We start from the raw sequence: 15,616 nt of genomic DNA, 5'->3' as shown, positions 1-15,616 counted from the left end.
TAACAATCTGCTTTTAGCTTGAAAACACTATGTGCTTGTTTATAACATAATGTTTGCAGCAGTGGATGAGAGACTGTGGACAGAGCAGATTGAAATGTTACTTTTCTACATCTTCACGTTGCTGGAAAGGTATATTGATAAAGTATGACTTTTTCCTCATGTAGATTTTATTGCACTTACAGAAACAAGCGTAGTTGTCATCAGCTCAAGTTATCTTCACTTATCTGTCTCCACGGCAGCATCTCCCCTCCGTATTTGTGTGTTTGTGTGTGTGCATGAAAGTGGCACAGCAGCCCAGACACACAGACAGCAGGAGGAGTGGCGGCTGCAGCGTGATTATAAATTATACGGAAACATAAAAAAGCAAGCAGACAGTTACAGAGAAAAGAACCGGTAATGTCAGAGCTTCTCAATATCACGGTTGCTAATAATTTAAGACGGAGGCCCGTTTACTACCGGAAAAATTAACGGGGTTAAAGATTGATCTCAAATTTTCTGAATCAATATCAGGTCATTCAAATGATGATCGATTTGAGTCTGATAGATCGATTATTTTAACCCAGCCCTAGTATAAATACAGGCAACATTTTTGTTGTCACTCTGGCAAGATAGCATTAAGATCTCATCTTAACTCAAGTGTTTTTGCAGCGCTGCTTTATAAGTTATTGTCTTTTATGTCGGGAGTATAAGGTAGCGTTGAATATATATGTTAGCTCTGTCATTTTTGCCCCCCGTTGAATGCCTGTTTCTGTGTTTCACTATGTGCTCCTGAGTGAGTTGTCCCATTATTGCTGCATTTGTAACCAACAGTAGCCCACAAGCATGTAGTTTCAATGCATGAGTTTTGGTAGCAGCCACTGTGATCTAAGAATTTGTTCAAGTTTACTTTCACTAATTATATAACCATGCCCATTGAGCAGCAGTACTTTATCAGCATGCTTAATACCCAGATCAAAGTGAAGTTCAATGAGCTGATCTATACTTGGACATGGTGCTGGGAGCAGCTGAGTGGAAGTAGATATATGGCATAATTGCAAAACATATTGCGAGGGAATGCAAAATCAAAAATCTCCTTACCCTTGGGGGCTCCATAGAGAGCCATAGACAGGGTGTGAAAGTCAGAAGGTACTGAGAGACAAACTAAGGTGTTGGTTTTGGTCTTTAAAAACCTTATTGTGAAATGTATTCACAATAAGAAAAAAAAATTGTGTTTATATTCAACAAATATAATGTTGTTCAGGTATCTGCACTGACATTGAGGCATCGTTATTGGTGCTTGTTTTGAAAAATCCCATCCCAGTGTGATCTGAGAACAGTGCGTGTCAGGAGAATGGTTTCAAGTCAATGTTTTACACAGTCAGCACAGAGATATTGTACATGCACTGAGGTTAGAAATGTGCTCCCTGTTCTAACCTGGATTGTTTTTCTTTCAGTGACTATCTGTTCAAGCTTCTGCTCATTGGAGACTCTGGAGTAGGAAAGTCCTGCCTCCTGCTGCGCTTTGCTGTAAGTACTTTTGTCTCCCCCTCTAAAACATGTTTTTCCATTACCTCGAAATGTCTCAGTTCCCGCCGCAACCTTCAGTCTGTCCTCATTGTGCTGATGGCCTGACCCTGTCCTGCACTCTCCAACTCTATCTGCCTCCCTCTCTGCAGGACGACACCTACACAGAGAGCTACATCAGCACCATCGGAGTGGACTTTAAGATCCGCACCATTGAGCTGGATGGCAAGACCATCAAACTGCAGATTGTGAGTATACACACACACACACACACACACACACACACACACACACACACACACACACACACAGACAGAACACCCTTTGTAACTCTCACCTGAGCTTGGGCTTAGATCCAGCCATTGTTATCAAAACACAGTGTGCTGTGTGTGTACACGTTTTGCATTCAGACCAAGCTGTAACTGGATCTTGTTTTAGTTAATGGTACAGGCTATGCCACCCTGGAGATGTCCAGGTTGTTAAGCAGACAGTATAGTAGCTCTGCTTATACATATACACACAAAATGAAAAGTACACTGCACAGTGTAGTTGTATTTCTTTGCTATTATGGATCACTGTAAATACGACTGGAGATCAATGGATTTACTGTCAGTGTTCTTTTTGGTATTCAGCTGCCATTTAGCCGATTCTCACTGCAGAAATCAAACACCCAGTATGGGAACTTTCCATTGCTTTAACTGTTAACCTTGTGAGTTTTTGGTGCTAGGATCTTATTTGTGTTTCCACTGTATTTACAAACCGGTTCATTTAAGATAAATGTCATAAAAAGGCCAAAGCCCAGTCAGTAGCTCAAAACTCCCCAGTGGCTACCTTCTCACAGTGAGGCCCCAGGCATCTTGGTTTTTGGTTGACTTGCCCCTTACAGATGCAGAGGTAAAACAGAGCTGTTGTGTTTGTTAGAGTCATTCCTTTTGTGATGTGACATCATATCTGCTCGACCAAATAAAGTACCTGGCACTTGGATTTAGTGTCACTTCCTAAGTAGTATTCAGATTTATTTCCAGGAACTCACCTCCAAAGAGTGGACATCATTGGAAACAAAAGCAGAAACCATGACAATCACTACACATAATGTTTCATTACCAGGGTCTGACAACAACACAGCTGTGCTCCATTGACTCTAATGCAATCCTTTCAGATTTCCTTCGTTTTCAGGCTGGATTTGTGGATTTGGAGCTAAATGTTTTTCATGGGGCACGTTGTGTATTAATGATACTCATTACCTGGAGAGGTTGGAAAAAGATGTACTTTTCTTCCCCATTCCAAAACAAAATCAAACCCTGAGAAGTGTAGGATTAGCCAGCTAGCTACTGAAGATATAGCCTACTGAATGTATACACATGCTGCTTTTGCTTTTCAATGATAATAACACTGAAAAAGAGACCTACCCTGCTGAACAGGAGCCAGTGAAGGGAAGCAGGGAAACTTTGCTGATATTCAACCAGCTGTGTGTCATCACATTGAGCGCAGATGAATATTGTTTGACTTCCCCCAGAGATCCTTGCCTGTCCAGCGGTGGAGGTCTGGTTGCAGGCAGTGGCACAGGGCGAAGTGGAACACCGCTCATCTGCACACACTGTGATGACACACAGCTGGTTCTGTATCAGCGAAGTTTTCCTTTATATTCATTGTCTTATATCGCGGTTGGCAGTGATGCGGTGGTTCACTTTTACACTGTGATCTGTAGCCTATAGTTCGGCTTTAGCTTCTAACTATCTTTGTCTTTTTAACCTGTTTTTGCTGCTGAGTCAGTTTGACATCCTGGATATATCCCTCAAACACAGACTGTAGACCCCTCTGTCTGCTTCTATCTGAAATCACTATTTCATTTTTCCCAAAATTTGATAATATTTCTTCAGGGAGTGCAGTTAGTTACAGTGTGGGCTCTATGCTTACTCTGATAGCTTGTCGTACTATCACAAAGGAGTGGGGCTTAGCGGAGGGTAAATTATGATCAGTTAGTGCTGCAGGTTTTCAAAGAAGCTGTATTTGTATAGGCCTATCATACTTGTTGTACGATATATGGACATGACCTGATTTTGCTGACCTTGACATTGCCTGTTGTGTTTACATGCGTGTTTGTTTACATAAGAATGTCACCAAGGAATGTCACATGATGTTAGACTAGGGGTAGGCGATATGGCCCTAAAATAGTATCACGATATTTCAGGGTATTTTTGCGATAACGATATTCTTGACAATATATAGACAAAATTACTAAAAATATATTTTAAGAACATAGAATTGAAACAAAATAAGTGATATAATTTTACAGGTCAACAGTTTGCGTTTATATACTCAATAAAATGATCTCTCATTTCTTTAGTTTGTGAACAGTATCTTTGAGTGAGATTCAGATTCTGCATACAATATTGGCTGTTATGCTACAGTAACTATCGCACATTCACATATATGTAGTTTTTTTTTTAGCCTCAAGTGTCACGTATGTTTACATTACCAAAGGTTTATGACAAAATCACTTGATGACACTGACTCCTGTGTGTTCATGGTGAGAGGAGAGGCAGAGACTGTGCTGCTGCCAGATGAGACACTGAATGAGTTCCCTCTGAGCGGTAAGTCACTAAAAGAGTCTGAGAAGTCCAGGGCTGTTCATAAAACATTCAGGACGTCACAGTTTATTTCACACTACTGAAGCTGCTCCTCTTTTTGGCACAACCATGGAGTAGGTAATAATTTTGCTCTCAGCTGTGCTTTTTGTTGCTGTGGGTAACAGTATGACATCAGTGTCAACAAGTTGAAATATTGTCAATGCCACAATATGAATTTTTCATATCATATAAAAAAATTATACCGGTATTATTGTGAACAATACAATATAGCACACCCCTAATGTTAAAATAAACAGCAGGGTTTTCTTGATCATCATAAGACTTGGCAGCAGCGATTGTCCCTTTTTTCCTCTCCACCCTGCCTACTTCAGTAAGTCTGAATAAAAATAAACACTTCAAAGTCAACACAATGTAGCCTGCAAATGCACTTCTGGAGTGGAAGAGGCACAGTCCCGATAGTCCTTGGCTTGCCAACCCATGGCAATGAGCTAAAATTCATTGTCCAAGTCCAAAGGAAATAAAACCCTTCAAAGCTGACACAGTGTAGCTTACCGGTAGACTGCAGGTGCACTTTTGGAATCGAATACTCGCAGTCCTGATTGTCGTATGCTTGCCACCCCCCCTGGCAGCCAATGAGTCAGTCTTTTGTAGTTTTACATTCCAACAACAACTGCAGCACACCGACTGGATTGTGGAGATACCTGCGGTGTTCCCAGAGCTTCGATTAGCATTTCGATTTATTGCAAATGGCATCACTTGGTCTTGTTTTTTGGAGGCTAAGTTTTGTATTTAGTCTAAATATTAGTACTTCTGAGCTACTCTTCTAAATGTACTATAATATGTACTTTTTGTGTAAATTAACAGGTGTTAATTACTTTTTAAAAATACATTTAATATCTTTTCATAATCCATTTTCAATGTCTAAATATTCTCAAGAATTAAAATCCATTGCTGTTTGAAAGGTTAAACAACAATAATATAATTTATTGCAATTATTCCTGTGACAGTTTATCGTCCAACAGTAGTACTTACCGTGGTAGGCCTTTATGTGTATTGTTTATTTAGATTAACAAAATCTTTATGTTGCTGTTAAAACAGTCGGGGAAACCACAGGGTTTTTACATGGAGTCTAAAAAAAAGTCTGACTTGGCGATGAAAGACCTGTGCCATTAAGCATGATATGCTATTGTGGCTTAGCTTTCACCAAACTGAATTTAGTTAATCAAATTTCCAGATGACGTGCATGCTCCCATGAGTTCAAAGCAGAAGTCGAGGAATGCTCTCTTCAAATCATAGATGACAGGAAAAAAACACAGCTGAATTCTCTGTTTCCTTCACAGGCACAGAAACAGAGCTGATAGTGCTGGTTGAATCTTCCATAGACCTGGTCAGGGAGGCAGCTTCACAGTGAACTACATCAAAGCATATCAATTTTTTCCTTCTCTATAAATACTTTGAATGAAAAACTGTTCTCTCTCAAGTAAAAGCCAGCTTTCAGATACACAGGCACCACCAAAGAAAGGTTGCTAATAAAAACATTCAGGTGGGTGACATTAGCTGTACTCTTATAAGCTTGTAATTAAATATGGTAAATAAATTCAGTGTCACTTAATTTCATCATTACAGCAGCAGAGTGGTGTCATACTTACCACTCTGCTGCTCTCAAGTTTTCTTTTGCCTACATCCACTAATTATTTCCAACCGCTTCAGTTTTGTCATTTACTTTCACTGCTTCCAGAACAGGTTTAATCTCACATTTCACATGTATATGGTATATCCTGCTCCATCTCTCACAGCTCTAAACCCTACTGCTCCATAAGGTTAAACAAACAGTGCGTGAGATCGTCTGATTGTCTCTTGGGTTTTAAGGAGGGAATTGTTCTAGAAGGTTTTAATTCATTCATTCAGATTTTTTTGAAATTGTATTTTGTTGACTGATGTCGAATCGTTTTTCCCCCATTCTCATTTTCTGTCTCTTTGTCTCTCTCAGTGGGACACTGCAGGTCAGGAGAGGTTTCGGACCATCACCTCCAGTTACTACCGCGGTGCCCACGGCATCATAGTTGTATATGATGTGACAGATCAGGTGGGTAGCTGTCTACGCTCATCAATCCAGTACTTTATGATTATATTGTTTAGGTATGTTACTTTACTAAGTATACATTCAGTCCTCAAATGTTTTGAGGCTCAGTACCAAACCTGTTCAAGTTGTAACTTTCAGCTTTTCATGAAAATGTAACATTTCATTCGAAGGATACTGTTTTTTTTCTACACTTTTCAATAATTGACTACTAGATAGATTCAACACACAAGCATGCATTTGGTATGCTAGTCACATTGATATGAACACTGTGTACCTCACCAGCAGTTATCTTCAGTGTTTGCCATGCTCATATTCTTGTTATTGTGCAGGAGTCCTATAACAATGTGAAGCAGTGGCTTCAGGAAATCGACCGCTATGCCAGCGAAAACGTCAACAAGCTTCTGGTGGGCAACAAGTGCGACCTGACCACTAAGAAGGTAGTGGACTACACAACAGCCAAGGTAAGGTGGTTTTTATGCATGAAGTTGCATGTGTATTTTTGATCTTATTGTGGGGGTGCACATTTCATACAATTCTTCTGACAAGTTATTGGTAACTTAAAGGAATATTTATTAATGACATTTTTAATATTTACAGCAGCAGATTAATCCACATATGGTGCTCTAAGGAGTATTTGTGGCAGCAGGACAATGTATGTTGGATTGAATCAGAATGAACTACAGTGTGTGATCATACAAACGAAGGAACAGGAGAAAGATATATCAGCCTTTGATTAACGCACAATTAGGGATGCATTGATTGTGAAATTTTAGACTGATATTGATGTTTAAAATGATTTGGCCAAAAGGTGATAGAGAATTTTGTTGCTGTTGTTGTTGTTTATTTAGTTTTTGTTCTTATCTGTTCCCCTTTTGTGCCAGGGAAACAAAGAAATCTACTTTATAAAAAATAACTGAAGTGTTTTAAAATCAGTCAGCCATTCATTACACTATTGTATTATACGATTATTTACTCATTTAATTCATTTATCTTTCGGTTTGTAAAATGTCAGAAAATAATGAGAAATTCCCAAGACAACTTTGTAAATCCCAAGTTGACGTCTTCAAATGTCTGGTCTCCTCCAACCAACAGTCCAAACCCCAAAGTTTACAATGATATACAACAAATATATATGGTGTTTTTCTTTGATATTTCAGGCGTCAGTGTTATGAGTGCACAGTTTCACCATATGTTTCCCTCTTTTCTGGCAGGAGTTTGCTGATTCTTTGGCTATCCCCTTCCTGGAGACAAGCGCCAAGAATGCCACCAACGTTGAGCAGGCTTTCATGACCATGGCCGCAGAGATCAAGAAGCGCATGGGCCCCGGGGCAACTGCCGGCGGCGACAAGCCCAACTTGAAAATCGAGAGCACCCCCGTCAGGCAGTCTGGAGGGGGCTGCTGTTAAAAGACCCCTCGACCTCACCAACCTGACCATCACCTCTACCATCTCCACTGAAATCTCCCCTTCTTCTCCCTTTGTGTTCCCTCCCATCTTCTCTGCCACTCCTGCACCTCACCATTCCTCCATAACAGCCTGTAACCCACACCTCCTCCCTGACTCCCCTTCTATCAGCCCGCCTGGACATCCAGGGATGGTTGGCCAAACAGAGGAGTAAACTGTAGGAGTGTTAACATCAGAAAACAGATTGAAACTTTACAAGGGTTTGTACACCCAAACAACTGAGAGAGGAGAGCAACCAGTGTGTGAGGGAGGGACAGAAACAGACAGCGAAGCAACTTTTACTTTCTGCCAAGAGGACAGAAAGAAAACAGATACGGAGGAAGATTGGTATTGATTTAGAGTGGAATGGAGGCAGTGGAAGATTAGGTTTAGATACCAGTGAGCTTATCTCTCAACACACACACACACACACACACACACACACACACACACACACACACACACACACTCAAACACACTGTAGTGGGGTGGTAGAGTTTAAAGAGATTTAAGCCTTTTGGCCAAACACTTCTCCTCAGGCTGTCTGTCTTTGCTGATCTTGGGGCCTCCCCCAGCCTTGCCCCAGCCCATCCATGGAATTATTTACCTGCATAAACACACACACACATGCACACACAGGTGCTACAGTGTGCCTGAGTCACACACTGTCGACACTCTGTATACAGTAAGAAGTGTTCCTGAACAGTGACTCATCTTTGCCATTTATTGATAAAGATCCAGGGAAAACCCTTTCAGTGAGCCTCCACTCCCTCCATCTGTCCTCTTCTTCAGCTGCCACTCTCACTTTCTTTAGGTGTGTTCAGACAGAAGGCAAAGAGAATTTTCACATTATGTCATTCACACAAATTTGACCCGAAACACCCCCTACGAACTGTAGGGGGGTTAGCTGTAGACAGTGGTGATTTTAGGTGGGGAAAAAATGATAAAGCGACTTTGGGCAAATACTAAACGAGAAAATTACAAAAGTTTTCATAATTTTGATGTGATGTTTTTGACCACTTAATATAACATACACAGGAAGCAAAAAAACGCATCTTCTCTTACCAGTGGTTTGGTTCAGAACAATATTCAGTGGCTGGTGGGCACTGAGGCCTTTAGTTTTTCTTCCAAAGTCAATTTTATATTCTTTATTTTTTAATTTAAAGGGCAGACTCTCAAATTTGTGCTGCTGTTATGGGGAACAGCAGTTACTATCTCCTTTAAAAGAAATACAAACTTCTGCCAAATACGAGCACATGAGGACAACAGAACCTGGCCAACGGCCAGTGAAATTGCAGTGGAGCAACAGGCAATCAGCCCCACTTGGGATCACATTCATAGTTTGGGCACTTGACATTGCGAGTGTGGGGGTTATCCCTGGTATAGTGGCCTCTTGAGCCAAGCGCCACTAATTCACCTTTTTTAAACCATGCTATCCAGCCACTGATCTTAAATTGTAGAATAATGACAAATAAAAGCAGCATCTGAGGATTGTTTATGTCATGCATTAGTGCATTAATTTTTCAGTTACTCAGTACCACTAAAATCGCACTGTTTTCTGCTGCCAGCAGGTGGGGCAGCAGGGGACTGTCACCTCTAGCTGTAAGCTAGCTAGTGGATGCACCGACCGTGTGTGTGAAGACATTTTCATAGTTCTCAAACCCCCACGTGGCTTACAGTACATAACTTCAGTGCTCCTATTGGTGGTGTGAATGCAAACATAAAAAAAAAAGCCTTTTAAGGTATTCAGTTCTTGGGGTAGTTCCCCAGTGGGCACTTCCTCTCAGGGAATCCCCAGAACTGTTTGGTCCTAAAATGCCTTATGTGTTCAACTTAATGACTGATCTCAGAACTCAAGGGCATTTCTTAATTATGTCCTTACAGTCTCTCTCCTTTATGATGCCCAGGATGAGCATGAATTTTGTGCTCAAGTTATAACACATCAACTCGCACAGTCATGTCTTTGCCTCACATTCTGTCTGAACACACCTGACAAGGTACTGTATACGGATGACAGAAGTATTTGTGTGAAGAATGGAAAAAAGAGAGCTTGCTTTCACAACACTTCTCATGTAGCCAGTTGCTGCATAAAGTAAGAATGATTGTCGGATTGAAGTTCCAAAAATTACTGGACGCAGTCCCCCAGTTGCACTGCGTAAAAGGGTTCTGAGATGCGACAAGCATTTTATCTGAAGCAAGCTGAACAGGCAAAGCAAGATTTATTTTGTATTCTCGCCAAACAAGCTAGGTGGCATAATGACTACTTGTGGGGCCAGTTGGCAAGCTACTGTACCCAAATTTGTGAATCCTAGTATAGCAAAGGTATGACCCGCCCTGCGCTCCCTATGATTGGCTAATACTTGTTGCCTTCGTTGGTTGGATTGGTTAGATTTAGGAAAGAGGAGTGGGATTGGTATGGGTAAGAATGTCAGGGTAAGCCAATCAGAGGCAGAGAAAGGCAGGCCATTCCTTTGCTATCCTCAAATTGGCAAATCCGCCCACGGTACTGCTGGAGAGCTAACTTCTAACTAGTTGCAGTTAACAAGCAAGCTAGCTTATTCGATAGCAATTAGTTGACACTTAACCCATGGGACAATTTCATCATCTCCTGTCTACAAACTGTGTCTCTTTGTGGGGGTTGTTTGTATACAAGTGGATGGCACAACACAGCTAATGTGAGTCTCCTCCATCTTGGAGTATTTTGCCCGCTGCTCCCTCAGAAGTCGGAATTGCCAAGCGGATTTGCGATTGGTGTCCAAAAATTCACCAATGTTAAACTATGGGAAAGCTTTTTGCTCATTTACTTTGCAGCAGTTCCACTAAAATAAATTGGTTTTGGCCATTGGTGTGACCAGGCCCTTTGTCTGAACCTGTAATGAGATCACAAACAGGAGAAATATCTACATTGTAGCTAGTTTGACTGAAGCATTACCCAAGGGGTTCTTTAAACATGCTCCCTGCTCAACATTTGAGATAGAAGAGGACCACAGGCAGGTCAGTTAATTCCACATATAGACATCAGAGCTGGGATGGAGGCGGAGTTTGTGAGAACTGCAATTTATGGTGTTAGTGTTTGTCTTCATTTCATATCTAAAAGAAAGCGTTGTGACTAAAAGCTGAAACATTGAGCTCCTGGAATGACACTAAATATTACAGTCTAAGGGCCACTAACACTGCAGAGGGATGAGGAAGAGTGAGGGGGACACACTCGGTAAACAGAAGTGATTGGCAATATTCTGCATTGATCTTACAATTACTGTTTTATTATTGTTGTGCTTTTATTATTTTTTATTTTCTCATTGATACTTCTGATAGAGATGACTTGTACAATTAGCTGAAACTCATGTTCAGTATGTGACGGCGTGTCATTAGATTCTTGCTTGTGTGCAGATGAAGCTGAGGTGGAGATGTGGTGTGGGTGTGTCTGTTGGCTGAGGGGGTGGGCTCCTACAGAAGCTGCTGTTCCTTCCCTCAGATCGTCCCATCTGGACACATGGTTCACACCTGTCTTTTATGTCCCTGTGCATTTCAGGTCCCTGATTTGATGCTTTAGTGTTCCAGTTTGTGCCACTTGTGTAATTCTTCTTTTTACATTTGAGTCCCTTATAAAAAAATATTAACAGTTATGTATACTTCAGATTAACCAAGATGGACATTTGTTGTTCCACAATGTCAAAAAGGGGGTTTCAGGTGCTGTCAAAGGATTCCACAAGCACTTTTGAAGTATACTGATGCTTTACCGTTTAGCACGGCAGGTCATTAAACAGACGTTTCTGCATTATAGAAGACATCCATTATCATGAGGACATGGACACTGAAAGACAATGAAAATTTGAGACGCATCTCCAAGAACTTGTTTAGATGTGACTAATCAGCCCCTCCAGGATGTTGCGATGAACACAAATTCAACCAATCCCAGTGAATTCTGTGCAACCCTGCAATTTTTTCCAATTGCTGCAACTTTTTGATACAATTTTGACCAATCGTAGTTCTCTGCAACGTCACCAAACCCACTTTCTTGTTTCTGGTTGTGCAGACAACACAAGCAAACAAAAATGCCTGCTAAAGACCACGCAAGGCAATCCCCTGATGTTCTGCACAATAGCATGAGTAAAATGTTTTGCACCGTGTACACGCTGTCGTGGAACACAAACACTTTTCTACCACAAAACACCCAGAGAATGGCAGAAATGTGTGGACAACAGATTAACATGTCAAAAGCTGCTGGATCCATATCTTTTGCAAATGCTAAGGTGCATTGGGTTAAATATGCATGGTTAGTGGTATTCATGGTAGAGTATAAATCACAAACAATGCGGTTTTAGGGGCTATGTGCACCAAAGCGTTTTTTCTGAGGCTGGCGTATTTTTGTAATGCTTTGCAATGGGAGCACCGTGTATTTACATTGTGCTACAAACACTAGCAATGTGACAAGGTGTTGGGCGTGAATTATGCGCAGAGTGCTGCCGGTTGGGCGTTTTTATTCTGATCACTGAGAATTTAAAAAAAATTCACTACGCTTTTCACTTCAGTATTTCAGTCACAAAAACTTCTTTAAACATGGCAACATGCAGGTTTTTTGAAAAGCTGCCACGTAGTCAGGCATTTTAGGTCACAACACAACATTGTCAAAAAAAGCCTGCAAAATCCTGGAGGGACTGATTAATGATCTGTCACAGTTTTGTACCTGTATTGCAGCATGAAATTTCTTTCTTGACATTAGAAAAATCTGAAGTCAAGCATCATGTCCCATCTTTTTTCAGAGCTTACACCGTCCTTATCGAAAGAATCATGATTGTGTTGAGGCAGAAACTGTCTGATCAAAGTATTTGACCAAACATTCAACCCCAAATCCTGGTACCACAACATACTGCGGTTTTATAGCCAGCATTAATTACTTGAACAAACTGGAGTTAGCGGTTGCTAATCTAGACATTTATGTGAACAGATCACATGTTCTGTTTGGATCTGACACAGGCTGGTTGTCACTGACTGCCAACGGTTGGTGTGGTGACGGTGAAATCAGCGACAGGTATGAAGCTGTTGCCACGCCTGGAGCTCTGAGTGGCTCTTAGCTTCTTGTAGCTGTGTTAGGTCTCAGCGTGTCTCCAGGGAAACTGGAAGGAATGTGAGTTAAAGAGCATCCCCCTGTCCTTACAGAGGGGCCTCTACACTGAAGTAAAAATTCTGTGAGACCTCAGCAATCTGAGCCGCAACTTTTTACTCTGTTTTACAAAGAACTGGAAATCATGGTGACGTTGTTGTATAAGTCTGAACATTCTGTACTAAAGTAGCATTAGGGCCTCCTAAACCCTTTTATTTGTCTCGGTTATTGTGGTCCGTCGTACACAGCAGGGAGATCCACGCTTAACAGAAGCTACTGGCATTCAGTTCCAGACCATGGTCAGTTTCATCATTTGTGTTGCATTAGGAGGCATCTGGAGGTTCAGGGACTGACTGGTCGTGGTTTGCTGACCGGGTATGAACTCCCAACTCTCCCCTCCAGACAACCATGTCACTGCAACCTGATGAATTCCTCAAGATCCTCCCTGACTGGCCCTTCTATTCAGATCAGGGAGTCTCAACCAGGCTTTGGTTGCACTCCTGGTTCTCTCTGTAAGAAAAACCTGTCAGCATTTCAGGTAAAACAGCAACACCGGCATCACAGTTCTCCTGGAAACTGAATAGAAATGAGTCCACATTGAGCCTTCTGTTTGTGAAGCCACTGATTGATGCTTGGTGAGACTCTGGAGTGATCAGAGTACTGATGTGACGTCAGCTACTTGTGTGTGTGTGTGTGTGTGTGTGTGTGTGTGTGTGTGTGTGTGTGTGTGTGTGTGTGGTGGCATAATTTTACACTCATGTATTTTTAGCCTTGTGTTTTTCAGCCTTGCTTGGCTAAACTGGAATGCTGTAGTTTGCTGAGCAGGACTGAAATCTGACGTTAAGGGGGAGGGAAGGAAACAGCAGTAAGTGTATGTGTGTGTGTGTTCTTGTACTTACTGCATAGTGAGGACCACAAACTTGTAACAACAGAGTGAGGACATTTTGGCACTTCTTCAAAGGTCTCTTTGAGGGTCAAGATTCTGCTTTAAGGTACAAGTAGGTTACAGTTAGGTGTAGGTTAATGTTGGGGTTAGGTATTAAGTTGTGATGGTTAAGGGTAGGGGAAGGGGCAAGGGGATGCATTATGTCAGCGAGGGTCCTCACAAAGATAGAAGTACAAGAATGTGTGTGATAGTAGAGTAGGGCAGGGTCATGTGTAACATTCCTGAGCTTTTTGGACACATTGGCATCCTGGCATCATGCCAGTCTCAATAGAGTAGATGCAGAACAAGCAGTCATTTGAAACTTAACACTCTACACACACACACAAACACACATGCTCATACTGGATGTTTTGGGATTTGATGACTGATTTCTTTTTTTTAAAATCTTTCTTTCAACAAGTCTTGATATTCTACTGATTTTAATGTATTCATTGAATACTATACTATGTTGTCTCGTCCATGGAAGTATGTAGGGGACACTGGGTAGGGCGGGGAATCTGATGAGGGTTGGGTTAAAAACATGTAGGGTGGGGCTTTTGCTTATGAATGTGATTCTGATGAAACAACACTTGACTTTTCTTCTTAAGTTCACTTTTTTTGTATTCATTTGGGTTAAAGGGGGTATTTTCCATGTCATTTGCACACTCGTCCATCGCTGTTCAATGGCTTAATAAAGGCACTCACTAGGTGTTGTTTGTTAATAAAAAGCACCGGGCAGGAGCTCGCCTGTCACTCACCTTCTGTCTTTTTTCTGTTTGGCTTGTTCACTTTGGTGCTGTCTCCCTGCTGAGTTTGATCATGTTTTTTTTTCTGTACATATTATAAATATATATATAATAAAATGATGAAAAAGATCAACGTCAACACGAGGGCTGGTCTGGTGTTGTTACCTTACAGTTTTTATTTAATGGGTTCCTGAACACTGAGGGACTGTACAAAAAAGATGGGGGTGGGGAGGAGGCTGGGCCCAGTGTTTCACTTCATAAAAAAGCAGCACAATGGGTTTTACCAGTGGTAACTAAGGCTGTGTCCAAAATCATTCACTCATTCACTACTCCCTACCCATGGGAGTGGCGAGTAAGTGGTAAATGAGTGAATGATTTGGTTATATAGGGAGTTCTAATGAGTATGGCTATAAAGTAAGGTTATTTTCTTTGTGCCGATACTTACGCCATTGCTCTCGCACAGTTAAAACATGCTGGTGAACCATCCATAACAAATATCGACATATAAATACATGATATTATATTGAGCACATTTTTCCCAAATTAATAAATAGCGTTACAAAGTACATTGAGGCCGTTTGTGTTGTGATGCGCTGCTCTGCTCACATTAAACATATTAATAACATTATTCTGTCAGACAGAAAAGAGGAGGTTCCTACAAATGTAAGTGATATTGCATTTAGCATTTTATATGTTGAAATTTGTTTTACCAGTTAATCGTGATAACTTGTGAATATAATGTGTTAATGTTGTGCATTACACCAGTAGTTACAATGAGCCCCACTGCATGCTATCTCTAGTGCAAGCTATTGTGCTCGCATCATCTCGTCACATGATCAATCAGAGACTCAATAATGGACAACATCAACATGTATTACCCAGCAATCATCATTGCAGCTGTTTATGACAAAAAACAAAAACAAATAAAGTAAGAAAGTATTTATTTAATTTAATCCTTTTATAGTTTATGTAGAATAAGCAGATACTTTTGTTATAGATGCTACTGACTATTTTACAAAAATAAGGGCCCATTCTCTGCAGGCCCCCGTACAACAACACTGCCTGCACTGTCTATATTTATGCCCCTGGCTCTGTATATGGCCAAACCCACTTTTACAATCTTTATTAGTTATGTTTTAAATAAATGGGAAAAGGAAATAAAATAATCTGGGACCCCTTTCTGCTTCGTCTACCCTCCCTTCAGCAAGAAGCCCAGTTTTTG

At 41.0% G+C, this 15,616-nt stretch overlaps 1 protein-coding gene across 1 annotated transcript in view; it reads left to right on the top strand.

Moving 5' to 3' along the window:
- Positions 1-14,533, top strand: part of rab1ba (zRAB1B, member RAS oncogene family a) — a 22,234-nt gene extending 7,701 nt beyond the window's left edge. Inside the window, exons 2-6 of the mRNA XM_050066509.1 lie at positions 1,434-1,506; positions 1,656-1,751; positions 6,085-6,180; positions 6,507-6,638; positions 7,389-14,533. Coding sequence (XP_049922466.1) covers positions 1,434-1,506; positions 1,656-1,751; positions 6,085-6,180; positions 6,507-6,638; positions 7,389-7,583 — 592 coding nt within the window. The 3' untranslated portion in view covers positions 7,584-14,533. The remainder of the gene's footprint in view (positions 1-1,433; positions 1,507-1,655; positions 1,752-6,084; positions 6,181-6,506; positions 6,639-7,388) is intronic.
- The last annotated feature ends 1,083 nt before the right edge of the window (positions 14,534-15,616 follow it).

Source organism: Epinephelus moara, chromosome 17 (assembly GCF_006386435.1).
Source record: "Epinephelus moara isolate mb chromosome 17, YSFRI_EMoa_1.0, whole genome shotgun sequence".
Classification (NCBI taxonomy): Eukaryota; Metazoa; Chordata; class Actinopteri; order Perciformes; family Serranidae; genus Epinephelus; species Epinephelus moara.
Note: the sequence above shows the minus strand (reverse complement) of the source record. Positions and strands in the feature narration are given on the sequence as shown.